General features: G+C 41.1%; 1 protein-coding gene across 1 annotated transcript in view; it reads left to right on the top strand.

The window, feature by feature from the left end:
• HIPK1 (homeodomain interacting protein kinase 1) overlaps positions 1 to 11,458 on the top strand; it is a 180,682-nt gene extending 169,224 nt beyond the window's left edge. Inside the window, exon 17 of the mRNA XM_073615706.1 lies at positions 4,217 to 11,458. Coding sequence (XP_073471807.1) covers positions 4,217 to 4,714 — 498 coding nt within the window. The 3' untranslated portion in view covers positions 4,715 to 11,458. The remainder of the gene's footprint in view (positions 1 to 4,216) is intronic.
• The last annotated feature ends 545 nt before the right edge of the window (positions 11,459 to 12,003 follow it).

The following is a 12,003-nucleotide window of genomic DNA, read 5'->3' as shown; positions in this document are numbered from 1 at the left end:
TCCATGCTGGCATGGAGGGAGGCTCCCGCTGTGTGACGGCGCTCCTCGTCTGACAGTTCTTAAATAACGGGGGGGCGGGGCCACCCGGTGACCCCGCCCCCCTCTGACGCACTGTGACTTGACGGGACTTCCCTGTGGCATTCCCCGTGACGTCACAGGGAAGTCCCGTCAAGTTACCGTGCGTCAGAGGGGGGCGGGGTCACCGGGTGGCCCCGCCCCCCCCCGTTATTTAAGAACTGTCAGACGAGGAGCGCCGTCACACAGCGGGAGCCTCCCTCCATGCCAGCATGGATTGCGGAGCGGCCAGGAGAAGAAAATGAAGAAGAGAAGAAGAGAAGAGCGGGAGCCTCCCCCCCATGCCATGGGTGCGGAGCGGCCCGAGGAGAAGAAGATAGAAGACGCCGCGGAGGAGATGCTGGACGAGAACGCCGGAGGAAGAACCAGAAGAGCCAGAAGAGCCAGAAGATGAAGGAAGATAGAAGAAGCATTTAAATAAAGGAATTGTCAAACTGTCTCTTGTCATTTTTAACATTTTTGACACTTTTTTCGTGAAATGGTAGGGGTACTTATGTACCCCCTTACCATTTCACACAGGGGGGGGGCCGGGATCTGGGGGTCACCTTGTTAAAGGGGGCTTCCAGATTCCGATAAGCCCCCCGCCCGCAGACCCCCACAACCACCGGCCAGGGTTGTGGGGATGAGGCCCTTGTCCTCATCAACATGGGGACAAGGTGTTTTGGGGGGCTACCCCAAAGCACCCTCCCAATGTTGAGGGCATGTGGCCTGGTACGGTTCAGGAGGGAGGGGGGGCCGCACTCTCGTCCCCCCCTCTTTTCCTGCGGCCTGCCAGGTTGCGTGCTCGGATAAGGGTCTGGTATGGATTTTTGGGGGGACCCCACGCCGTTTTTTTTTTTTTTTTTTTGGCGCGGGGTTCCCCTTAAAATCCATACCAGACCTGAAGGGTCTGGTATGGAATTCAGGGGGAACCCCACGTCATTTTTTTTTTAAATTTTGGCCGGGGTTCCCCTTAATATCCATACCAGACCTGAAGGGCCTGGTATGGAATTTAGGGGCACCCCCACGTCTTTTTTTTTTTAATTTTGGTTCGGGGTTCCCCTTTGGGGAATTCCCATGCCGTTTTTATCAATGAACTTCTATGTGTATTGTCGGCAATGCAATAGCCGCGGGTAGTTTTAAATGAGTTTTTTCCTTCAAAATGTCATTTTGCTGTCAGACTGTTCTAAACACAGGAAACATGCGCCCCTTTACAGGCATACTATAGACACCCCCCAGGTACGAAATTTAAAGGGATATTACACTTTTATTGTTTGACTTTAAGCATTATTAAAATCACTGCTCCTGAAAAAACGGCCGTTTTTAAAACTTTTTTTTGCATTGATCAATGTCCCCTGGGGCAGGACCCAGGTCCCCAAACACTTTTTATGACAATAACTTGCATATTAGCCTTTAAAATTAGCACTTTTGATTTCTCCCATAGACTTTTAAAGGGTGTTCCGCGGCATTCGAATTTGCCGCGAACACCCCAAATTGTTCGCTGTTCGGTGAACTTGCGAACAGCCAATGTTCGAGTCGAACATGAGTTCGACTCGAACTCGAAGCTCATCCCTAGTGTGGAGTATAGGTTCTCCCCATAATGTTGCCAAGATTCCTACCTGTTTGAGACTGTTCAATCGTGTGTCCCCTGGAGAAGGAAGCCGCTGTGCTCGTCCCCGGGCCAAGGGCCCGTTAAATGAGCTCCCTGACCTGGAGATGCACAGCACACCACCGCTGGGCAGCGTCTGACCTCACTAGGTCAGACTCCCCACACTGCGCAAGTGCGCGTTGTCCGAGCTAGTAGATGAGAAGCCCAGAGCTCGGGTGGAACAAGGAGGGGGTGGACTTAAAAGAGTACATCCGATCCCAGTGGAGTCACATGTCCGCCAATGGGAAAAACAACATCCAGGTCATGTGGGAACACAAAGGCCGACCAGCCAGAGGAGCAATACAGTAAAAGAGGGATTTTTTTTATTAAAGACAGAACAATATACAAAATCAATAATGACATAGTATATAAGGTGAAATATATAAACAATTCAAGAAATCTTTATTTAATTGTCAATTGGGCTAGGGTCAGAGCAATAAACAAGGGATGATCGATCAAATGTCCATTTAGATCAATGATTGATTCCATCTAAAACTTGGATAATTAAGTAATAATACCAGCTGGTAGGGAATGCAAAGGAGGAAATTGGAACGGAGGGGAAAGGGAAGGGGAAGAATAACCCCCCAAAAATTGTCTATTACAAAAAGGGCTTGTAAGATATCATTTCATTAAGTCTGGGGAAGGCGGTGACATTGAGATGCTCAATCCAGAGTCTTTCTGGAGGATCGCTCTATCCCAATCGCCTCCCCTGGAATTTTGTTGAACCACCTCAAGAACAAAAAAAAATTACTCTGATATAACGATGATAAAGGCCAATGTGCCTACCCACTCTGGTCAATTTGCCATTGCCAGAGTGGTAAAGGTGGTCACCAATTCGCTGTCATAGTTCTCTGATTGTTTTACCCACGTAAAACGCTTGACTTTTTTCATACCATAAGGTATATTACTCCTTTAGTGCCGCAATTAGAGCATTTTCGCGGGGAGAAATTCTCCCCATTTGGTAATAAAAACTTCCTGCCCTCAAAAATCCAGGGACAGCAAGGGCAGTCCCCTCATTTGAAAGTACCATTCGGGCCTTTGGTCTCCATGTAGATGAATAATGGCTACTAGTTAGCCGGTCTTAGTGAGGGGGCTCTACGGAATACCGGTTCTGGAGCAGATCTTACATGTCTGTTTAGGATTTGGTGCTCCGTGAGTAAATGCCAATGGTTTGAGAGAATTGTCCACATAGAACCTACAGGACACAATTGCTTGTGAGTCACAAGTCCTGAAGGACAGACAATGCTTCCTGAGAAGTTCTCATTGTAACATCAGAGGGATCTTGAACTTGGTAAGGCAGGGTTTTCCTTGTTTCCAATTTCCCTCCACACCTCTTCAATCCAGCATACCCGCAATGCAGAACAAGAGTCCAATCCTTGGATCGCCCAATGCTCCGGTCCAGTCAAACTAAGCTCTCCCTGACAAGGTGGATCTTCAGCACTGCCCTGGAATTGGGAAAGTCTTTCCTTCAAAACATGCCATGAAAGATGGTGGCAATGGATGCCAGCCCTACAGGCTGGGGTGGATTTAAGTAACTTTGACAGTGTAGGGGACCTAGTTCCCACAGTCCATTGTAACTTCCCATCGGCAAACGAACTGAGAGCCATCAGATTATCTTACACTGGACCTCTGACCTCACATCAAGTGAGCACCAAAAGTCAAGCTGCCCTAAAAGAAGTCTGCAACTTGTGTATCAGCTCTCTCGGCCCTCCACATCCCTGGCGTGAACGAGAGGCAAGGGTGGACTCAAGGAAAAGTGGCCTTTGCACCCCAAGATCTTGTAAAATCTTTCAAAGCTGGAAAAAACACATGTGGACATCAGTTCCACATGTTCAACAATAAACTTCTAGCCAAGGTCAGAGATCCTCTAGCCTTCACAATAGATACACTGGTGATTCCTTGGACTCAGTTCTGGTTGGTTTATGCCTTCCCCCTGATCATCCCTCAACTGCTGCACATATTTGAAGGGTAAAGGGTTTTGCTAATTCTCATTTCATTGCTTGGCTCTTTTTCTCATCTTAATGCCCCTCTACCCCCTGTAGGAAGTGAGGGAATGACGTGTGTAAGGGTGCTCTCTGACAGTCGGGGGGTGGTGGTTAAGGCTAGCGAGGGGCAAATTGGACTGCATGCTGCATTCAAGACTAGTCCTCTACTCAGATAAACTCTCCTGTTGGCATCATACAGGTGAGGGGGAGTTCCTGAGGAGTGTTATGTTCTTAACAGAAACCCCCAGTGTCAACATTTTATGTGTCAACAATATATGTACATAAAAAAAATTTAACTGAATCTTTTTGTAAACATTTGCCCAAATATCATACAACAAATATTTTTGACTACCATAGTTTTTTTCTGCAGCTCCTCTGCTTTCAGAAAATATATATTATCTTGTGTGTGTTTTTTTTTTTTTTTTTTTTTTTTTTTTTAAAGCTCCTTGTAGTAATTGTACTACATATACTGATGTATTTATGGTTCTGTGGCAGCTCAACTGTGTTTTTTTTTTTTTTTTTTCCCTAGAACCAGCAGTCAGCCTCAATGGGATCCCAAGAGAGAAGCATGAATCCGCCACCTCGTAGGCAACAAGCATATGTTGCTCCGCTCCCATCAATCTCTCAGGCTCCGTTCACTTTCCAGCACAGCAGCCCCTTGCATTCCACTGTGCACCCCCACCTTGCGGCAGCTGCGTCGGCCACCAGCCATCTAACCAGCCAGCCTCACATGTACACTTATGCTCCCACATCTGCTGCAACCCTGGGGTCAACTACATCAATTGCTCACCTGTTTTCCCCTCAGGGCTCCTCAAGGCACACAACTTATGCTACACATCCCAGTACTCTTGTGCATCAGGTCCCTGTCAGTGTGGGGCCAAGCTTACTTACCTCTGCCAGTGTGGCTCCTGCACAGTATCCACACCAGTTTGCCACCCAGTCATATATTGGTGCCTCGAGGGGTTCTGCAATCTACACTGGATATCCTTTAAGTCCAGCCAACATCAACCAGTACTCTTACCTATAAAAAAAATGAAAAAAACAGAAGTTTTTTTTTTCCCCCTCTTCTTCTTCTTTTTTTTTTTTTTTTTTTTAAGATTTGACTGTTATAGAACAGGATTTGCTAGAAGCACGCTTGAAGGAAAAAGGGGTCTCTTCCTTAATGACTGCATTTTTGTAGTCTGATTAAGCTTGTTCAGTGTTAAATCATTCTGTGGTTCTGTGTAGTACCTTTTTTTTGTAGCATCATTGGCATAGCTCCTTCCATGTAAAGACTTCATTGCTACCAGCTGGGCCCCAATCATGAATTGCTGCGGACTGCAATAACATTCTTCTCTGTTTTCCTACTTTTTTTTTTTTTTTTTTTCTTTTTAATTTTGGGGTTTTAGTGTTTTTATATTTTTTTTTTCTCTTTTAGTGTGAACTTAATATTTACAATATATAAGCTTACTTTTAGAATTGTGTAACACATGAAGTATTCAAAAAATGTTAAAGCATTCAATTAGTTTTAATCTTCTTCTTTTTTTTTTTTTAATATTGGATTTTTAGACTTTGTATCTGAAAGGTAATAGCTGCTTGGTTAAACTGCTCCAAATCAGAATTATGATTTCCCTTGAAGTTAATTTCACGTTTGCAGTGTCATGCAGAAATACCTAGGTCTGTGTCCTCGCTTTTTAGATATTAGCCAACCTATTTTGTTGGCTTAGTAAATTATGCACAAAGGAACCTAACATGAAAAGATGAATCTGCCTTATGATAGTGGCACATGTTCCCTAAGGTGCATCAACTTGTGGTGTAAAATATCTGTAAGTGGCCTCTTACTTTTTAAGGGCATTTTAATCTTTTTAGAATATTTTACAACAATCCAGAAAATATTAACTTACTGTAATGGTGCCTATTCGGAGGTCAGTTTTGATTAAGCCTAGTACACGCAATCAAAAAAATCATACGTAAAATACCACTTTTGAAGCGATCGTACAATAATCTGATCGTTGGTACACAGCTTTTGTTTGACATTATTGAAAGGGACAAATACGAAAAATTTCTTGTGCGATACCAGATCATACGATTTTTGTTTTAATCAGTACAGTTTTTGTCCGAAAATACAATACATTACTTCAGAAATTTTATTCTGTCATACGCATATTTTCATAACATTAGTAACCTTAGTTTTCGATATGGCATGCAAAAAAAATGGATTATTTGTCTAAGGCTGAGTTCACAATGGCATTAAGAGCAGGCATTTAAAAGGCCCCTCGAATGCCTATGCACAACAATAGACGGCACATAGTGCTGTACACACTAAGTGTCAACGTCGCTTCAAAATTGAAGCCTCATGTCGAGTCCGGAGGCGCTTGAAGCCATTCAAGTCTATGGTACCGCCTTGCAAATGCTCTGGCAGGCAGTTGCGCAGCATTAAGATTAGTTCATTTTCAGTAATGGAATAGACCAGGGGTCTCAAACTGGTGGCCCTCCAGCTGTTGCGAAACTACAAGTCCCATCATGTCTCTACCTGTGGGAGTCATGCTTGTAACAGTCAGCCTTGCAATGCCTCATGGGACTTGTAGTTTCACAACAGCTGGAGGGCCGCCAGTTTGAGACTCCTGGAATAAACGTTTGTGGAGCAGTTTTAACGTTCGTCAAATGCTTCAAAACTTTTAACTCATTAATGCTTGTAAAACGCCTGTCTAATGCCCATACTAAAGCTCATTGATGCCTATCTCACGCCCATAATAATGCCATACAAATGCTATAGGAGCGTTTGTGCGTTAGAAATGTAGGCAAGTGTGAACAAGCCCCAATAGGCTCATCGTGTTTACCAGGCTTAAAGGGGGGTTGTAAACCTTTGTGTTTTTTTAACCTTAATGCATCCTATGCATTAAGGTGAAAAAACACCTGTCATTGACCGGTCCCCCAGCCCGCCTGTTTTAATTACCTGAACCCTCGAACTTGTCCCGGCGGGGACACGCTGTCTCTCTGCCCAGGGTTCTCTGCTCTTGATTGGAAAGATTTATAGCAGCGAAGCCATTGGCTCCCGCTGCTGTCAATCAAATCCAATGATGTGAGCGCCGGGGGGGCGGGGCAGAGTCCTGCATTCGGCACTCTATGGATGCTGAGTGCTGGACTTGGTAGTGCGCCCGCAAGGTAACCCCCTCGCGGAAGCGCTTCTCCAAGGGGGTTATCGGATGTGGGGAAGAACCGCTGGGGAACCCCAGAAGAGCAGGTTCGGGGCCACTCTGTACAAAACGAGCTGCACAGTGGAGGCAAGTATGATGTTATTTAAAAAATAAATAAAAATTTACCTTTACAATCACTAAGTCTACAGCAGAGTCATGAAGCAGAAATTTGGCTGTTATGAGTTACTGCACGTAATTATTGTTAGTCAAAACTGTAAGACTACACCATAACTAATCCCGTAGTATTTAAATGCCTCTCTAAAAGAGTTGGTGAGCTAAGCTTTAAATACCATTCACTGTAAAATGTTGCAGGCTTATCATAAGTGAAGATGTCTTCCACAAACCAGACACACTTAAAGTGATATTAAAGGTAAAAAAAGTCATACTTGCCTGCCCTCTGCAGTGATTTTGCACAGAGCAGCCCCGATCTTCCTCTTGGCTCCTTGGCTTTCGCTCCTGGTCCCTCCCTTCTGCCCCCACAGCAAGCAGCTTGCAATGGGGGCACCCAAGCAGGCATGCTCCCGAACCGCTGCTCATTCAGACATGGAGCTGTGGCTTGGCCCCACCCCCTCTCTCCTGTCTCCTCTTGGTTGTCTGGAAGAGCCAATGCACTCGTGCACATCACTGGATCGAGAGGGAGGCTCGGGTAAGTATTAAAGGGCTGGGGGGACTGCTGCACACAGGTTTATTTACCTTTATGCATGGAATGCATAAAAGTTAAAAAAAACTTCAGCCTTAAGAACCACTTTATTAATATAATTCCAGTTAGCCACTATAGGCAAACTTTTAGCCTAAAATGACTGGTTACATAGAACTGTAATATTCAGCATCAAAATATTGCACAGGATCTTATTTTCATACTAGGTTTAAAAGTCTCATAAATATGAAAAAGCTATATATATCTGTACCATGCATTTTAAGGTTACCACTTTTTTTTTTTTTTTAATTGGGCAAATACAAAATTAGTGTGAAATGAAAATAAGCAGTTATTACCTTCTTTTAATGTCTGAAGAATTCTTTGTATTTTATCATGTTTACTGTTTGTGCAGTAAATACATTCCTTGCCTGCATTCTGGCTATTTGTTCAGAGATGTTTGTATTAATCCAGTGAACAGTTATGGACACAGCAAAGTATACAAAAGGAAGTTTAATGCACAGGAGCACACTGTGACTTCAGATAGTCGTTCAGATGGACTAAGACTACTTGCATGCATAGGAGCTCTTCCGTTTTTGTGGTCACGGAAATCATTCTTTGTAAAGTCACTCCTGCTTGCTTCAGCATGCTTTTGTCACGCTCTTATTTCAGCCTTCTCCAAGCTGGAATTATGAAAAAAATAAAAAAAAAAACTTTAAAGTTTTTCATACAGAATTTCAAACTATTTTTGAAGTTTTGTATTTGTGGTGTTTTCATATTTTACACAATGAAAAGATGTACTGTTTAAGAGAAGAAAATAGGCTTTCCTTGGAGCGGCAGAGTGGTGCGCAGTATGTCGTATTGCCCCAAGTGCATCTGTACATAAAATTTTGTGTATTTGTAATCCAAACTGTTAGTAATGATACTTGAACCTATGTGTACTTTGTGTCTGTTAGTTTTTGCAGATGGGGGTGGGTAGTGGTTAGATTTTTTTATATATAGATTTTTTTTTTTTTTTTTTTTTTTTTTTTTTTTTTTTCTCCTGGATTTTTTTTTCTTTTTTTAAACCAAAATAAATTGTGGGAATGTATGTGAACAGTTAGTTTTATCACTGTAGCACTGATGAATAAATATATATATAAATATATAAAATTGTCTGAAACGTACTCACATAGTGGTGAGTAAATGATAACTGAGTTGTTTTGCACAGGTATGTATGACGAATACTTGTTTCATGTATGTTCACTTAATGTAGTGCCTTAAATGCCAACGTAGTGATTAGTTTACAGTAAGCTTGCCCTGTTCCTGTTATAGGGCTGGCAAGCCCCCTTTAAATAGAAGCAATTCTTAAAACCCTGGAGCAGAGTTAAGTGAAGCTAGAAAGTCGTATGATCCAAGCTGATACCATACCCCCAAACCCCCCCCCCCAGTAGTAAAAGTTATGTAAAAGTTAGGCTTTAGAGTAAGTTTAACAATCGCTGCTTCTTTCCTGCTTTCTAACACAGGCACACAAACTTAAGTGTTGTAGATAGGCATTGCAAATTTTTCAAAACTTGGTGTAGTTTTCTTAGTGATCCATCTTATTCATATCAGCATTGATTTCCCTACTAGAACCACACTCTGAGATCAATGCCATTCCTTGTGAGAATCCATTCAAGTTAGTTTCAGGATGTTTATACCAAAGAAAGCTTTGTGTAGTAATTGTGTTTTTATGGCTGGTATAATGTTGCCATATTAGGGTACCAGTTGTTACATGATCACATATGAAATGTGTTGATTTACTTGGGCTAGGCAGCGCAAGCTATTGTGTATTTTTGCGTTTTATGGTGTTTTTCACTGAGTTATAAGTGGATTCCTGCTGTAGTTCCCTCAAGTAGAAATGTGGAGACCCTTGTCAGTAGTTTCAGACTTCAGGTTTAGCATCTTGTGGGTGAAACTTATTTTAGACCCACCTAAATGGTTTTCTGCTGTTTGAGGATACTGTTCTAGTGTTGGGATACTTGTGTGTTACTACAGTGGGATAGCAAACTAAATCTCTCTTGGGGAAACCCCTTTTAAATTTATATCCCACCTGCGGTCATGCAATACTTTATTCTATTTTCATTCAGAAGTTTGCAGTTACCATGGAGTTAGATATAGATATCTATATCTATATCTATATCTATATCTATATCTATCTCCATCGTTTTTGTTTTACCTGTTTATGGAAGTTCAAATGCAAGTGTTCAATATTTCTTTAAGAAAAAGCAACCTTAAATTATAGGCAAATGTGTACAAATCTTGCTCATCACACACTGGTTCCCCTGCTGTACAATACAAATTATGCTGAAAATGTTGGTATCCTTCCAGATTATCTACTCCCCAAGGAGCTTCCTATTTCCCACCCAGTAGTTTAGCAGCACCTGCAGTTTTTTGAAGCTATAAGATTTAGGGAATATTTAATGTTGGCAAGTATCATGCTGCCCAAAATACCCTCTACCACGTGACAAGTCTAAACAAAGCTCTGTAATTTTTATTGTATTACTGTGAGTGCAGGTGGCTCATTCTATGTATAGAGCTATGTGTAAGGAGGTCAAACACAGCAGTGTCTGTGATGTCCTTCCAGATGTAATTTAAACGAAAAGGAATTGTATACCTTGGTTTTAAACAATACATTCACCCTGATAGTTCAGTATTAACTTGCTTGGGATAAAACACCAGTTGGCTGCTTTTATTTAATTCATTTTTTTTCCTCTAGTGGTTGGGCTTGAAGCTGTCCCTTGAAGTACAGCAATATGGGATTGATGTAAGCAGCTGAGTGATGAACCCAATACATGAATATCAATTTGGGGGGCTTTTAACTTTAAAGACTGGCTAACAAAGCTGTATATAATAATTGTTTTGATTTCATATTATTTTTGAACTTCTAAAACCATAGATTAGTTTTAGTTTTTTTTCTGGTATGAATTATGCAAGTTTTTGTAATCGTGTTCATATATGGTATGTATATATTGGTTTTTGCCATTCCTTAGGCCTATAAATCCATTTATTTAGCTTGCAACCCAAACATTTCCCTTCTGTTTAAATAATAAAAAAAGCATTTATTTTGTGATTTAAGTGTCTTGTTAAAAGATGTTTTTGTTTTTCTTTGTATTTACTTCAGTGTATGAAATATGATTTATTTCCCTGTGTCTTATGGCATTACTTTCATATTTTTTTTTTTTGTATAGCTTTTTCTTTTATTTTTTTTATTTTTTATTTTTTTTAAGACCGTGATGATGATCCAAAACTAAATGAAATGGCGTGAAGTAAATTTGTGTACCGTTTATAAGCCTGGCACTGAAACTAATTATGAAAAGGGATGGAGTATGGAAAATACATTTGTAATTGTCCTCATCTTATTACCGGCAAATATATATAAAATTCCCTAAACACAATATAACAATCTCTTATAATACATAACTTACTACGAGTGACCTAATTTTAATTTTTTTTGGCTGTTTCTGGCTTAATGTTGATCACTACATGTAGCAGTGCATTATATGTAATGTTAGTGTTATGTTTTTGCTTTTAATCATTGATATTGCAATGTTATTTCATTTTATTGTATTCAATATGCTATTTGCTGTGTTGAAACTTAACAATTCCTATTTTATATTAATGTGTTTTTTCCATTTTTATATATATATTCGCCCGCCCCCCCAAGTGGCTTTAAATGTAGTTCCTTGGAATTTTTATCAATCTGTGTTGCCGGTGTTCTGAGGGTTATGTAAAATCAGTTTTAAGAAAACAAAAGAATAGATATTTAAAATTTATTACTAACTATATGGGATAAGGGTCCATTGTGAAAACATAGTTTATCATTGGATTCAATGTTTGTCTTTGGTTTTACAAAGTAGCTTGTACTTTATGTATTTTCTAAATCCATATGGCAAATGTTTAGCAATTGAAATGCATCAATAAACTGGGGTAATTTTCTTTACTGTTGTATGTGTTTTTGTTTGTTTTTTTATTTTAGACTGTACCACACAAGGAATTATATTATGTCTAAAAATGGGCACAGTAAGACAAATATGTACAACTGGCAGTTGCTGCAGAAAAACTAAATATCGTTACAATTATTACAAAGGTCCAGAACAGTGAAGGCTGGCTATCAGCCGACCTTGCCTTTAGGAGGCTGCTCCTCGCTCCAGGCTCCCAGCCGAACAGGCGTTGCTTCTCTCCTCCTAAGACTCCCTGGCCAAATGGGGCTCAGGACTTGCTTCTTGATTGGCTGGGAGGAGCAGCAGGAAGATATTAGCGAATATTATCTGAGCCCCGAGCCCACCCTCAGGCTCTAATCATGTGCTTTAAAAAAAAAATTGAAATCCATGTGTTCGGCGCCCTGCATGTAGATTTGGGGCATGGATTAGGGGGGCGGCGTCCCTAATGGAGCGGCCGCCACTGGTCTAGAAAATGCCACAGCTTTCTCATAACTATTCATTTTTTTTTTTTTTTTGTTTTTTTTTCCATGGGGGTTTTTTTTTT

The sequence above is a fragment of the Aquarana catesbeiana genome, linkage group LG02 (assembly GCF_042186555.1).
Source record: "Aquarana catesbeiana isolate 2022-GZ linkage group LG02, ASM4218655v1, whole genome shotgun sequence".
NCBI lineage: Eukaryota > Metazoa > Chordata > Amphibia > Anura > Ranidae > Aquarana > Aquarana catesbeiana.
The sequence above is the reverse complement of the archived record's forward strand: the minus strand, read 5'-3'. Positions and strand labels throughout refer to the sequence as shown.